Below are 14523 nucleotides of genomic sequence, written 5' to 3'. Positions count from 1 at the left end.
TTCGCAGAGCCCAATGCGCCGCGTGTGTATGGAATGCAGGACATGAACAGAACCTGCAAAGTGAAACGGCCATAATAGCTGTACACGTACACATGCATGCAAAGATCAACGATCACCCGCATAGTCTTAACAGACTGTTGGGGCAAGTGCTGTTAGCGAGTAGCAGCACCTATGAAGGCCGGCACGGCACACGAGGGGGTGGGTGACCAGGACCATGCCCAGCCCACTTTGTCTCCCTAGTGGCGATGTTTACGTCACACCGCGCCAAATACTTATTTGAGGCTGAGTCGACCTACGCCACACTGCAGGTCCCAACACTTCTTAGCTACAATTTGGAAATCCCTCCTCGTGCCGTCTCTTACCCCAAGTTCCTATAACAATGAAAATGTAAATTTCGATTTAAAGCTTTCGTGACTGCAGGGATTCATCTTCTTTGTTCTTTCGGTAAAGTCACGTAGAAGGGAAATAATAAAATAATAAAAATAAAACATAATAAAATACAATTCTCACGACGTTTCGGCCACAATGCAAGCAGCCGTCATCAGGTGAAGAACAGGTCTGTCGGAATGACTTTTTATTATTTTATTATTTCCCTTCTACGTGACTTTACCGAAAGAACCAAGAAGAATAAAAATGCAACCTATCTATATAAGACCAAAATAAATGTCTTGTCTGTTATAACTTTTAAAGTGCTGTTTGTTGCTAGCGGCTTGGCGTTTTGGGCATTAGGGAAACGAAGCTCAGATCTCGTCATGAGTAACAAAACAACGATACAAAGACCCTCCGTATCGCTTTAAAACGACTGTTGGGGCTGTTCGCGAGCAGCACGTATGAAAGCCGGCAAGGCACACGAGAGGGTGGGTGGCCAGCACCACGCCCGACCGCCCCATTGGCGATGTTTAAAACGCCAGTTACTCATTTGAGGCTGTCGACTAGGGGAGGCCCAAGACCGGTTACGATAATCGTTACCGGTGTAGGTTGTCAGAAGGAACTAAACTCGGTTCGAGCGCAGGGCACTAACAGCGGCACTACCGCTCCCCACATACACACACACAACACGGTCAACACACGAGAAAAAAGTTCAACATAAACACGAATAACGATGATTAAAAAACTAAGCATCATTTTATCTTACCTTTCTTTCTCAGACATGGGAATTCCACTGGTACGTGGTAGGCGTGGCCTGTCGGAGCTGTGCACATTCCGATTGGCTTACCGTGAAAACTGAGATTGATGGAGCAGCCTATGACACCTCCACACGTACCTTGCCCGTGACCTCACTGTGACCTGCCCATGTACAACACAGGTATTCCACGATTTACAATATGGGACGCGTTCTGAAAAATAAAAGTCGCGTCAAAGAACATTTCGTAAATGGAAAATGGATTTTCCCACTATTGTTATCCTAAATGTAGCCGGTGTTAGCTGCGATGAACCACACGTATAATTGTGCACTCTGCCGCTTGCTCCAGGTGCGCTTTATACTGGTAGGAACCTCCTGGTTACACCGGCCCACAGGGGATTATTGTGTCCGTCGTGCAGGGAGGGGCTGGCGAGGGGAGTGAGGGGCTGGTTGGGGAGGGGAGGGAGGGGCTGGGTGGGGGGTGGAAGGGGTGGGGCTGGGTGGGGAGGGGCTGGTCACCCCGTGGTGCCCTTATAAAACTCAACGTTTAACCTACTCACGCCGGCTTGTGCCCACCCTCACAGTCGGGCATATTTGCGGAATACACCACGCCGCCATTGACTCTGGCCATTGACCGAGCAACCCAACGTTCCTACCAGCTCCCTCCGCAGGAATGTGTTTATTATAAGAGAAGGCAATGGTGATCGAGGATTGAACCCCGACCCACCACGTGCACAGCAGAGTGCGAGGCACTCCGCCCCCATCCCCAATGTAGATTTGGGCTGCCCTCCGCAGTGAGAGATTGAGCTGCAGTGTAACGTGGAGGGTGTCTGTTCCGCTATTGCAGCCGACCTGTCCCCTCCCCTCCTCGCGAGGATTCACAACGTTTGGAGGGGGGACAAGGCGGACCGGCTTCACTCGGTGCCGTGACTCGGGAATTTGTTTTGTTTGAAATCCATTCTCACTGGGCTGCCGAGGGTTCGCGGCGTGTGCATTGGTGCGTGATTGAACACATGCACATTTTTTCTACGATTGTGTGTGTCCAATGGCAGATACCTGTGGCACATGTAGGGTTCGCAGATGTGCAACAGCCCGGCATCTGGGACTCAGGTTCTGTGGGTCGGTCTAAGGACACAGGCAAGGGCGTAGCGATGGCCTGCCAGTTTGGCAACTCACAGGGTGCGTGTGTGCTGGTCGACCCTGGCAATTTAATGGATGGCCACTATTAGATGTGTTAAGCATTTTGCCCGGTGTTTCCTCCTACTTCCTTGTTTTAAATTTGTTGTATAATTCTGTTGAATTACATTTTTACTTCATTTCCCGCATTTTTATTTTCAATATTTATTTCCCTGTCACCTCACTCGTAGGATGGGTAATTTTGATGAGCCAACTAGGTTCGGCAGGCTCTGGAAGAAGAGTGACCAAATTATGTGGGGTGTATAAGGTACCACACTTGACTAAGGGGACACCAGGGGCTGTTCACCCTCGAGGTTCTCCGAACTCGTGAAGTGAGTAGCTATCAATCTGCAATTGATGGTGTGTATTTTGTGCAAAACTAGTTATTACTGGCCAATATTAATTAGATAATCTACCAAAATTGAGAGATATACAAATATTTTTAACCGTTCGGACAGCTACAGTGCTGCTTGGAAGCGAATCATCAAATAATACATTGTTTAAATGCATGTGTAGTGATTTGTAGCATCACTACTGTGTCCACACGCACAAGTGTGACGTCACTATATGGGGGAGCGTCACTACCACGCGGGTCTACACACACACACATGACGTCATCCCGGCTGGAGGCGGAATGACGTCAGGGCCGGTTCTGGACTCGGGAGGCCACGGGGGTGGTGTGAGGTCGTGGCACTCTCTGCGATCCCGGCTGGACACGTGACCGGATCCCAGTGGGGGCCGGGGGCCCAGGGGGCCCCTCGGGGGGCACGTGGACAGCAGGGGGGCTTCGAGAGGGTTCTCGAAGAGCACAGAAGGGTGGTCACCACATCTACGCCTCTATATAAGGAACGAAACAGGTAGACCTCTCCACAAATCTGGCTGTCGCCTGATGAAGCTAGTTGTAATTACTGGTGAAACGTTGGACTCAGATTGTAAATGTTGTGGCTTGGCTCTCCAATACACCGGTGTGCTGTACCAGTGACGAATTGGCATTTTCTGTTTACGTGCCAACCCTTACTATTTGGCCGTGTCAGGTGGTGGCGGGTTTAACGACATATTTATATATTTATGCGATCTAAAAAAAAAACCTTTATTATGGATTATATTGGCCGTGAAAGCCTACGTGTTAAACTTACTTGACTTATTTGATTACGCCATCTCTGCTGTTCTCTTTAATCGACATCTTATTTCGTCTGCACACTCTTCTGGATTCATCTAAATGAAATTTTAATTACGAAATGTGATATACTGAATGTAATTTACTCTTTCTGAGAGTAATTTATGACGAACCTGTAAATAAAAAAGTACAATTATAAATCACCTTTATCGTAGCGTTATAAGAGCCGTTTGAGTTACCTTTCTATCAAGAAGAAAGTAAACGAAATGTTTCGATAAAAATTGGTTTTCCAAACTTTACATTTTCCTCACCTGTGCGAGTGAATAATAAAATATAAACACTCGGTTCTCCACTTATGTTTGTTGCAAATGTGCAATTGTTATAGGAATGATTTAATTATTATAAGTATCGACTTACTGAATTCTGTATTGAGGTCAATAAAAAAAGTATTTAGAAACCGGAAAGACAGGTCGGTGTTCACTAATTTTCACAAATTATCGCTAATTTTCGGAAAAAATTAGGTTGCTTTTACCAACATAAATTTGCACTAAGGTGCAATAACTTACTGGATTCTGAATTGATGTTAATTTGAAAAAAGTTACTATCATCAAAGTTTAACTGCACTAAGTTCAAATGAAAAGTGATTCTGCATCTTTATTTACATTTTTATTCCGTGTACAAAAATAAAAATAAACAATTGTCAGACAAATTAACTGAATAGATGATTTGTTATTATTCTGTAATGGCGTGCAAAACGAAAAGACAAAAACACGGGTGCAATTGGCTTTTATCAAAGCGGCGCTGGTATACTTTTGATTATTCTTGTAATCACAAACTATGCATGGAAATCCACGTAGCCTACCCAGCGTTAGGCACAGATCAAAGCTATATGTATAATGTATTTCGGACAGTCATTCAAACTCTACTCCTCACCTAAAATACTCACCTAAATCACTTTTCACAATACAAAATAATCATAAAGAACATAAACATTAAAACGATTGAATAACAATTAATTTGAAACAAAAGCGAGCCTCATTTTCACTACCTACAACCATGCTAATCAGTTATATCACTTTCACGAGAAGGCCAATAACATGACGAGGTTTATCTTAATTAGAACACAATATTTTCAGAGGTCACTGACAACAGCCCCACCTAGTGGCAATGTCACGAGCTGCCACAGGTCAAATTCAATCTGCATATTATTTTATTTCCAGAATTATACAACAAATTTAAAACAAGGAAGTAGGAGGAAACACCGGGCAAAATGCTTAACACATCTAATAGTGGCCATCCATTAAATTGTCAGGGTCGCCCAGCACACAGGCACCCTGTGAGTTACCAAACTGACAGGCCATCGCTACGCCCTTGCCAGTGTCCTTAGACCCACCCACAGAACCTGAGTCCCAGATGCCGGGCTGTTGCACATCTGCGAACCCTACAGGTGCCACAAGTATCTCCCATTGGACACACAATCGTATAAAAAATGTGCATGTGTTCAATCACGCACCAATGCACGCGCCGCGAGCCCTCGGCAGCCCAGTGAGAATGGCTTTCAAACAAAACAAAATTCCGAGTCACGGCACCGAGTGAAGCCGGTCGTGAATCCTCGCGAGGAGGGGAGGGGACAGGTCGGCTGCAATAGCGGAACAGACACCCTCCACGTTACACTGCAGTGCAATCTCTCACTGCGGAGGTCAGCCCAAATCTACATTGGGGACGGGGGCGGAGTGTCTCGCACTCTGCTGTGCACGTGATGGGTCGGTGTTTAATCCTCGATCACCATTGCCTTCTATTATAATAAAGCGCACCTGGAGCAAGCGGAAGAGTGCTCAACTATATGTGTGGTTCATCACAGCTAACATTGGCTACATTTAGGATTACAATACTGAAAAATCCATTTTCGATTGACGAAATGTTCTTTTATGCGAGTTTTTTTTTTCAGAACGCGTCCAATATTGTAAATCGTGACATACCTGCGTGGTGCATGGGCACGTCGCAGTGAGGTCACGGGCAAGGTACGCGTATGGAGATGTCATAGGCTGCTCCCTCGGTGTCATAGGCTGCTCCCTCGATCTCAGTTTTCACGGTAAGCCAATCGGAATGTGCACAGCTCCGACATGCCACGCCTACCACGTACCAGTTGAATTCCCATGTTTGAGAAAGCAAGGTAAGATACAATAATGCTTAGTTTTTTTACTAATCGTTATTCGTGGTTATATTCTTTGGTTCTTTCGGTAAAGTCACGTAGATAGAAAAATAATAACATGAAATAAAGAGAATACAAATAAAAGAAAAAAGAATAAAGAACTTAAAAAACACTAATGTAGACTGTCGCCTGGTTTTTAATCGGAGTGAGTGTACTGGCAATCTATAATGTAGACTGTAGCCTGGTTATTAAGTTTTCTTGAGTGTAGTCTATAATGTCGACTAGCAATGATTATTAAGCTGGGTGAGCGTACTGGCAGTCTTTAATGTAGACTGTAGCCTGGTTTGTAAGCTGGTGAGCGTATTGGCAGTCTATGATGTAGACTGTAGCAATGGTTCTAAACCTGAATTAGCGTACTGTCAGTTTATAATGACGACTTATTATGGTTCTTTCAGTAAAAAAAATTGTTTATTACGCGTTGTTAGAGTATGCAGTGCGTATCGTTCACACAAAGTAAAAAAAATGACGCTGTGCTCTTAGGGTAGTCCGCGACTCAGGACCGGGTTTTGGTTCCCGAGGCTCGTTCATAAGTTGGAACACCACAATGTACTGTATTTAAATGCTAATTCGGTAAATGTTATAGAATGTGTTACGGATAAACAAAAGAGGTAAGCATTGTTAAATTCATGAATAATGATTATTGTACGTTTGCATGTAATCGGGTGATAAATGATGTATAATATGTTAAACATAAAATAAAGCATGTTCATAAACCGGGCGTTCGTAAGTCGAGGCCTGCCTGTACTTACAGCTTCTTGTGTTTGTAGGTCTGCAGGTTTCGAGTGGGGAGCATTGGAAAAGTAGTTTACGCTCAGAACTACAATGCCAGCGAACTAAACTCGAGTCCACTCCCGACCAAAGCAAACAGTGGCGAGCCTGGTTTTATAAGAACGTTCTGCTGCATGGTCATGAAGAGAATCCTGTATTCATTGCATTGTAAGCCAAATTTGCTTTCACCTGTCATTGTTCAAAGCATGATTGGAATGTGTGTAGTGCACTCATTAATATCTCGTCTTTTTTTTTGAGACCATGAAATCAAATTTGGTGGTTCATATTCCTACTTGATGGCATTTCTAAAGCTGTGAATGTTTCGATATTTGCAATGCCTTTGTGCTGATACCTTTTAGCGTTGTTCTCTGGTCTAATACCGGTGGTGAGACAAGGCCATGAAGCAGGCTGTCTCTAGTGTAAGCCAATCAGTTCCAAAGACAATGTATATAACATTATTAACATTGCAAGTTTGGTATGACACGTAGGCTTTCACTTCCAATATTATTCATAATAAAGTTTTTTTGGGTTAGGTCGCAAAAGTATAAATGTGTTGTGAACCCACCATCACCCAATCAGTAAGGTTTGTCACGTAAACAAAAACGTACCAATTCGTTGCTAGTTCAATACCACCGGTGTGTTGGAGAGTAAACCGACAACATTGACAACTTGAGTCCCGTAACGTTTCGCTGGTAATTACATCCAGCATCTCGATCAGGCTGGGCTGCTGTTGAAAAACCGGTCGTTCTGCATCTTTTTTTCTCTTCCTCCATTTCTGGGTTCAGCGCTTATTCATTCTTGAAAATCTACAGATCATGAAAACTGGTCTCAGGTGCAACATTTTTCGTTTGGGTTTTGTAGTTTTCTCGGTTTTTTTTTTCCTCGTGAGTTTTATATGTTTCTGTTCCTTGTCTTGAGACACAGGTGGTGCAATTCTAAAGCCCTGTTATCCGGCACTTTATCAATACGGAATGCTCTATTTACCGGCATCTGTCATATAGACGGCGATAACAGAATCTTCCTTCACGTATCAGGGAAAAAAATCCCAAGAGCCACGCCGGCATCTTGCTGTGAGCTGCTCCGAAAGATTGGTTGTTTGTGGAAGCTTCAGGACGCTGCTGAGTGGTGGCGGTGCTAGCGGAAGACTCGATGTCCGTGTGCTGTCCTTGTGCGATGTCCTTGTCCTGTAGTGTAACTTTATAAACTGTACTCCAATCTGCTTCTCCACAATCCACTTAGAATGCTCTATAACTGACTGGTGAGTACCTTTGTAAAACAGATTATTATTTATTTCATCATAGTTACAATGTAGGCTTAGTTTCTTTCATGTATTTGGAAAATGTGGTGAACCCTAAGTACAACTACTCTCAGATAACCGGCACATTTGATTAACCGGCACCCTCCGTTCCCCATGTATGCCGGATAACCGAGCTTGTACTGTATTTAAGTGAGATAATTACAGAATTACTATTCCATATATAACGGAATATTCATTCACGTATCCGTGAAAAAAATCCCAATAGCCACGCTGGCATCTTGCTGTGAGCTTCTATAAATTGGAATCGTCAGGATGCTGCCGAGTGGTAGCGGCGCTATCGGAAGAATCGATGTCCTTGTGCTGTAGCGTTACTCTGTATTCTGTACTCTAATCTGGTTCTCTACAGTCAACTTAGAATGATTGTTATATATTCTTACATCATAGTTAAAACGTAGGTTTAGTTACTTTCTTGAAGAAAAGTTTCATGTACTTGGAAAATGTGGTGAACCATATAACCAGTCTCAGATAACCGGCGTATTTGATTAACCGGCACTGTATTCCCCATGGATGCCGGCTTTTACTGTATTTAAGTGAGATTTTTATGGAATTACTATGCCATATATATACAATGTATATGACATAACACATTGAATGTACACGTAAACACTTCACCCCAGTGGCGGCTCCTGCAAAATCTCTCAGGGGGGGCAAATGTCTGGATGTGTGTGAGAGCGTCTTTGATGCTGCATTAAGTGCTACTGAGTGTACAGGCATTAGTTGTCCAGACCCCAAGCAAAGTCACCGTTCAGTCTGGCGAGACCGCGTTCCTCAGCTGCCATTATACTTGCAACACGGTCGGTGTGACAGACACCGTGGTACGATGGTGGAGAGACTCTGGATCCGTGAGTAAGAAGGTGAGATCGATTGATTGTGCATCAGGATGGCACGTTGGAGCAAGGCTTATGACACTAAACTATTACAACTATTTGTTTTCTATTTATGAGGTAAGGCCCACTTTATTAGTTGCTCTTTTTCAGAATCGACCTGGCGATCACAAATGATAGCTCATCGAAGTGGCTTATCACCATGTGGAAATGCATAGTAGCAAGCCAAATACTCTAAACGCATGTAATTTATAAATGTAGAGGGAAAAAGTGGACGGCACGGAGATAATTGTGTGCGACCACAGGAGAACAATGTCAAAATATACGAATAACCCAATCGGTAAAGGATATCCATTGTAATGTATATGCATACATTAACTCCACCCCCCCTCTGGCCTTCGCACGCTGATTGGCTCACAAGTGACGACATCACATTTCGGAGGATTTATCCACAAATCTGGCTGTCGCTTGATGATGCTAGTTGTAATTACTGGCAAAACGTCATGCTCGAATTGTAAATGTTGTGAGTTTAATCTCCAATACACCGGTGTGCTGTACTAGTGTAGTGGGTTCCACGGAGACCCACACTAGGACTTGGAGGCAACACGTTTATTACAACACCTTGACAGGGTGACTACATAAATGTACAGAATAACGACGTAAGTGGTAACTAACTTCCACGAGTGACTGAACCACAACGGGCAACTACATAACCGGGTCAGGTCAGTAACGTACTGCCTGACCCACGATGGCGAACGTGACGACCGAAGATCGAGGAGACGTAGCACGGCAGGTTGATTGCAGATGACAGCCTGGATCTGCTCTCGGGACGTCCCTTTTATGCCTCAGAGTGTGGCCTGGCTCCGCCCTCGGCCACGCCCCCTTCTAGATCCTGCTAGAAGGTTCCGGACCCAGTATCACGTGTCCCTCACGCCACCCCTTGGCCCCCCTCGCTACCCTGTCTCAGTCACGTGCCCTCTGGGGTTCACCCAGACTGTCATGACCTGAAGTACCCTCTCTCTGACCGTCACCAGAACCATGGCATACACCCCTGGTGCAAGAGAGAGGCTCTAACATACACAGTACCACTCTTCTCCAGTAGCTGCGCTAGACGCCGTAGTGACTCAATATACATCACTACACTAGTAACGAATTGGCATGTTTTTTTAAGATGAAAAACCTTCCTAATTAGCTGTGTCGGTTGGCGGCGGGTTTAGCGACGCATTTATCATTTTTTTTTTATCTAACCAAAAAACATCTATTATGAATTTCAAAAAACACATGCGACAGGGTTAAGATCGAACCCACGACCTACTGTATACCAGGCGAGGGAGATAACATCTCGCCCGCCACCACGGCAAGATGTTAAGGCAGTTCAAGTCAGTTAAGGGAGTTAAGTGACTTGAAGAGCAGATGCAAAGGGGGAGAATGGCAGAGTTGTCAATGCTGGAGAGGAAGAGAGAGAAAGCAGCTGGGTTGTGAGAACTCTCCATGAACTTGTAGAATAACAATAGAAGTGTCACAGTGACAGGAGACACTACCTACCGATTGTTCCAAGTGTGGAACCGTATATATATTTCTAAATTGTGTTACCCATTTGGGTTCAAACGTACACAATTGTCGGACTCTTCCCCTTACCGCTTCTTAAAATCAGAGAGTAAAACTCGCGCAACTTTATAACACCGCTGATCACATCAACTTCTCGCCAGCGACATTTCAGATTCTCAACGAGACACTAAATTCTGACTCAGTCGCTAACATCGACGCGACAGAGATCACCCGTAAAGTCTTAGCATAATGTTGGGGCAAGTGCTGTAGCGAGTAACACCTATCAAGGCTGAACAGTACACGAGGGGGTCGGTGGCCAGTGCCACGCTCGACCGCCTTTGTCTGCCGAGTGGCGATGTAAACACCACACGAGGTACTAATTTGAGGCTGAGTCTACCTAGGGGAGGTCCAGGACCAATTGACATAATCGTAACTGGCGTTGGCCGTGAGCGGGATTCGAACTCGGGTCACCGGGTTCGTAGTGCAGCACACTAAGCGCTACGCGACCACTCCGCATAACATCGACATGAACACACCCACACAGATATCTATCTACACACAAACATACTGATCAACCCTCCACATACGAAATCAGGAGACAAGTGGTGTGGTATTCCATTATCCGGTTGGCTATGTACCATCTTAAAGTTCAACATACATTCCTGTGTGGTCTCGGGTCCTAGTGACCCCACTCACAAATAGCAACGATTTAGATGATGCAAACATTGTGAATGTTTAAATTTTTTAATATTTAATTATTTTCAACAAATCTCAAGTGTTAGTTGTAAAGTAGTGGACAATAAAAGCAACCTTCATGTCGACGATACTCTCATCATGTCACAGACCCGGAAATTTCAATCCCAGCCATTTTAACCCCAGTGAGGAGATGCGGGGTAGCATCAGGATACCAGCCAAACGCAACTGAATCGGTGGTGATGCCCCGATCTCCCAACTTTCCCAAACCCCAAGAGGATTTTTACCCTTTAAGTCGTGCCCAACTCATGTCAAATACCTGGGTGTGATGATTCCTTCCTCTTTAACGTTGCTTTACTGGACAACCGCCCCCTCCCCTACTCCAAAAGACTGTTACCTCACTGCTGCAAACCTTTAATATCACTGCTAGGAAGGCTACCCTGGCGAATTGAAAAGACCATGAACCCCCCTCATGGAAGCAGTGGCATAACACGTCAATCGCCCTCGCTGAAACAGAACATTCAAGCGACCTCGGTGGGGGGGGGGTAGACATTTGTAACGATGTGTGACGAGGGGGGGGGGGTTGAGAAATGTGACGTCACATCCAAATGCTCAACTTTAAATAAATATAGTATTGTTATAACAACACGAATTTTGATTAATTTTCATTATTAACTATTTGATTATTTAAATTAACTAAGGTCACCTTTTATTTATTCCATGAAGGAGCATTTTGCTACTCCATGGGAGAATGGAGAAGCATTCATTTTTGAATATTTTTTAAATTATTGTTATTAAACATTTTTATTCTAATGATTCTACCAGGGCTTTTCATTCTGTGGAATAAATATATGATTGTTATAATTGTACTCTCCATTTTGCTTCGTTCTACTACAAAGTTCAAGTTTTTTTTATAGTTATAATTACTTTTAATATTTTATAATTATAAGATAATTTCAATTTAATATTCTGAACATCGGCATTTTTAGTTAGACGTTGCATATTTTCAAGTGAATTTTATGCTAAATTTAAGCTTTCCAACGCCTTTTTAATACGTGTTTTCTCCTACAATATCAGAGTGCAGCGCCACATTAAATACGCACTACAATGACAATAGTTGAAAGCGATTTGAAGCATGTTTTATTTTAAAAATGGAAACATGGTTTTGGGGGCGGCAGAGCTTTGTAACGTCATATTTGATGGGGGGATCTGTCTTTTTGTGATGCTGTGTGAAGAGGGGCGGGGGTCAAAAATCGTAAAAAATCGCGTGACGTCATTTATGGACGGCCCCTAAGGGCAGGGAGCGAGAGTTCGAAGCCAGATAGTCCCCGTTCCTGCTGAGCCTCGCGTGAGGTGCACATAGAGAGAGGTCCGGAGGAGGATGCGGGCGTGTTAATCACTTCCTTGCGGGACTTGTACTGACGTTAAACTCACCTGACGCGTGTAGCTTATTTTGTTGTGGTGGATTTTGTTACGTCTGCTCCCCTCCCCCACTCCTTTTCCCTTTATTTTGTTCCTCTTCCCCTTGCCTTCCACCCCCCATATAAAAACTCTCCACTTCCCGCTCGCGGTCCCTGTGTGAGCGGAGCAGAAAGCATCTCCCCCTCCCAGACCTCAGGAGCACTGAGTTTGGGCTGCGGTCCGCAACATTTTTGTACCCCCAACACTTTGTAACGGTTCGTGCCTTGTACCGAGCTTTTGTCAAATGATATTTTACTAAATGTGTTCTCCATTTACCACTATGCAAGTAACCAGGGTTAACAGTTAACCACAGTTGGTCGATCGGTACACATCACGTGGGCACTGCCACCGCATCCAGCAGTGGATAAGGGCCGTGCAATTCGCGTGACGAACACCGATTCTCGCGCTGCCTCAGGTGCTGGGGAACGACGGCTCGATTCGGCGCTACAACCCAAGGGCCGAGTGGCAGGGCAGCACTGAGAGCTGCAAGGCGTCCATCACAATAGCCAGCGTCGAAACGTCGGATGCCGGCTCGTACAAGTGCGATGTGCTACTGCTGCCCATGTATGACGAAGGTCAAAGCTCGCTGCAACTTTGGGTGTCGAATCGCCCAGGTAAGTTGGACATGGAATTTAAAACGATTGGCCGTACCCTAGGGACAGCCCTGCTATATCTTGCTCACGGCATTGCTTGCAAAAGGGTCCGCACCTCCAATTAGCAGAGTTGGCTACGTACGGTGCGAAAGAAGTTCTACATACGTATATGTATGCGCTTGAGGAAACTCTGGGTAGCCCAACTGGAAAGTTGATTTGGCCTACTCTTCCACGCCGATCAGACATCTTCAGAATAATTATGAATTACCCCACATTTTATCCCACCACATGTGACATGGTGATTGACCAAAATCTAGATGATGTATTACAGATTTAAACACACTACTTTACTTTGACTTTGTAAACATAATCGCTAACCAGAGTATGCAGGTGGTACAATTACATCACGCTTTTTATGTTTTATTGATATATCTCCATAAAAGTTTATACTATATGGACTTAAGGATGCCGTCCAGATAAATAGTGTATGTAGGCTTACTGTTAAACGGTAAAAGACTGTTCTTGTAACCAGAACAATGAGTGGTGTGTTTACAAGACCAGAACCCCAGGTGCATCACTTCCATTCCAGACAGAGACACGTTGAACATCATGACAAGTACACTCTTTGTCATAATCTGCCTTCCAAATACGACTCGGAGGGGCAAGTCAGACCCACAGACTCGAGCGAGAAGGCAGCAGCAGCCACACGATGTGTGCGTGTATATTGAACATGATATTTTCTCTGTTGGCTGATTAGCCATACTTCACGCTGATGAATGCACTGGCTTTCACTCACGGCCACCACTGACACCAGTGGCCTTTGACAAAGCACGTGAGGCTGCTGCTTTTCATCACGAGATCGCCGAGTTAAAACAACCACACGGAGCTGCCACTCAGCAGCTTTGCTCTGCATCCCCCTCGCCACTCAGCGTCAAACACTACCTGTGCTATGTGCATGGCCTTCAGGATGAGCTCGTGGAAATATTTTGAACTTCTTTCGCACCACCGTACGTAGCCACACATGCCAATAATCTCCGAGGTACGGGGGAAGGACAATAACACTAAACACAACAAGACCCGTACCCATATGTGTATGTATGTTGAACTTCATTTGCACCACCGAACATGACCAACTGTACTAATCTCTGAGGTGCGGGGAAGGACAACAAACGTAAACACAAAAAGCAGTTCTAAAATAATTTGTATTTGGTATTTGCAGTAAAAATGCCATACACTAGAACAAGGTTGTTTGTCAAAAATGTGCACGATTGCGAAATGTAAAACAATTCGCACATTGATTTTACATTTAGACTTAATTCATTGAGTTGAATTGTGAATCGAATCAAATATCTAATCCAATTGTATATTTGTACAGCCCCTTCACTCAAGGCCCTCGCTTACAACGCACACCCATACTGTCTGGTAGGCTCCGTTGAGGGTCATTGGGGCACCGTGGTGGCGAGATGTTATCTATCTCCCTTGCCACTCCATGTGTGGTCAGGGCTCTTCTGAAAAAGAGCTACATAGCTCAGTGGGCTTTACCTATTAAAAAAAAAAAGTTAAGTTTAGTCTATGGGACGCTATGGATCTCTATGCGTCTGTAATTTGCACGTGATAAGCCACTCAGTTGAGCTGTCATTTGTGGCCAGGCCGCTTCTGAAAGAGAGCTACATAGCTCAGTAGACTTTAC

At 44.5% G+C, this 14523-nt stretch overlaps 1 protein-coding gene across 2 annotated transcripts in view; it reads left to right on the top strand.

Annotated features, from left to right (window-relative positions):
* Positions 1-6364: 6364 nt before the first annotated feature.
* LOC144733839 (uncharacterized) overlaps positions 6365-14523 on the top strand; it is a 50136-nt gene continuing 41977 nt past the window's right edge. The window contains exons 1-3 of one of the 2 annotated variants that reach the window (XM_078615844.1): positions 6365-6564; positions 8408-8568; positions 12656-12854. In XM_078615844.1, coding sequence (XP_078471970.1) covers positions 6531-6564; positions 8408-8568; positions 12656-12854 — 394 coding nt within the window. In that variant the 5' untranslated portion in view covers positions 6365-6530. The remainder of the gene's footprint in view (positions 6565-8407; positions 8569-12655; positions 12855-14523) is intronic. The other variant, XR_013588431.1, reaches the window with a different exon arrangement.

This window comes from Lampetra planeri, chromosome 48, assembly GCF_965212315.1.
Source record: "Lampetra planeri chromosome 48, kcLamPlan1.2.h2, whole genome shotgun sequence".
NCBI classification, from domain to species: domain Eukaryota; kingdom Metazoa; phylum Chordata; class Hyperoartia; order Petromyzontiformes; family Petromyzontidae; genus Lampetra; species Lampetra planeri.
This window is presented reverse-complemented; position numbering and strand designations above follow the sequence as displayed.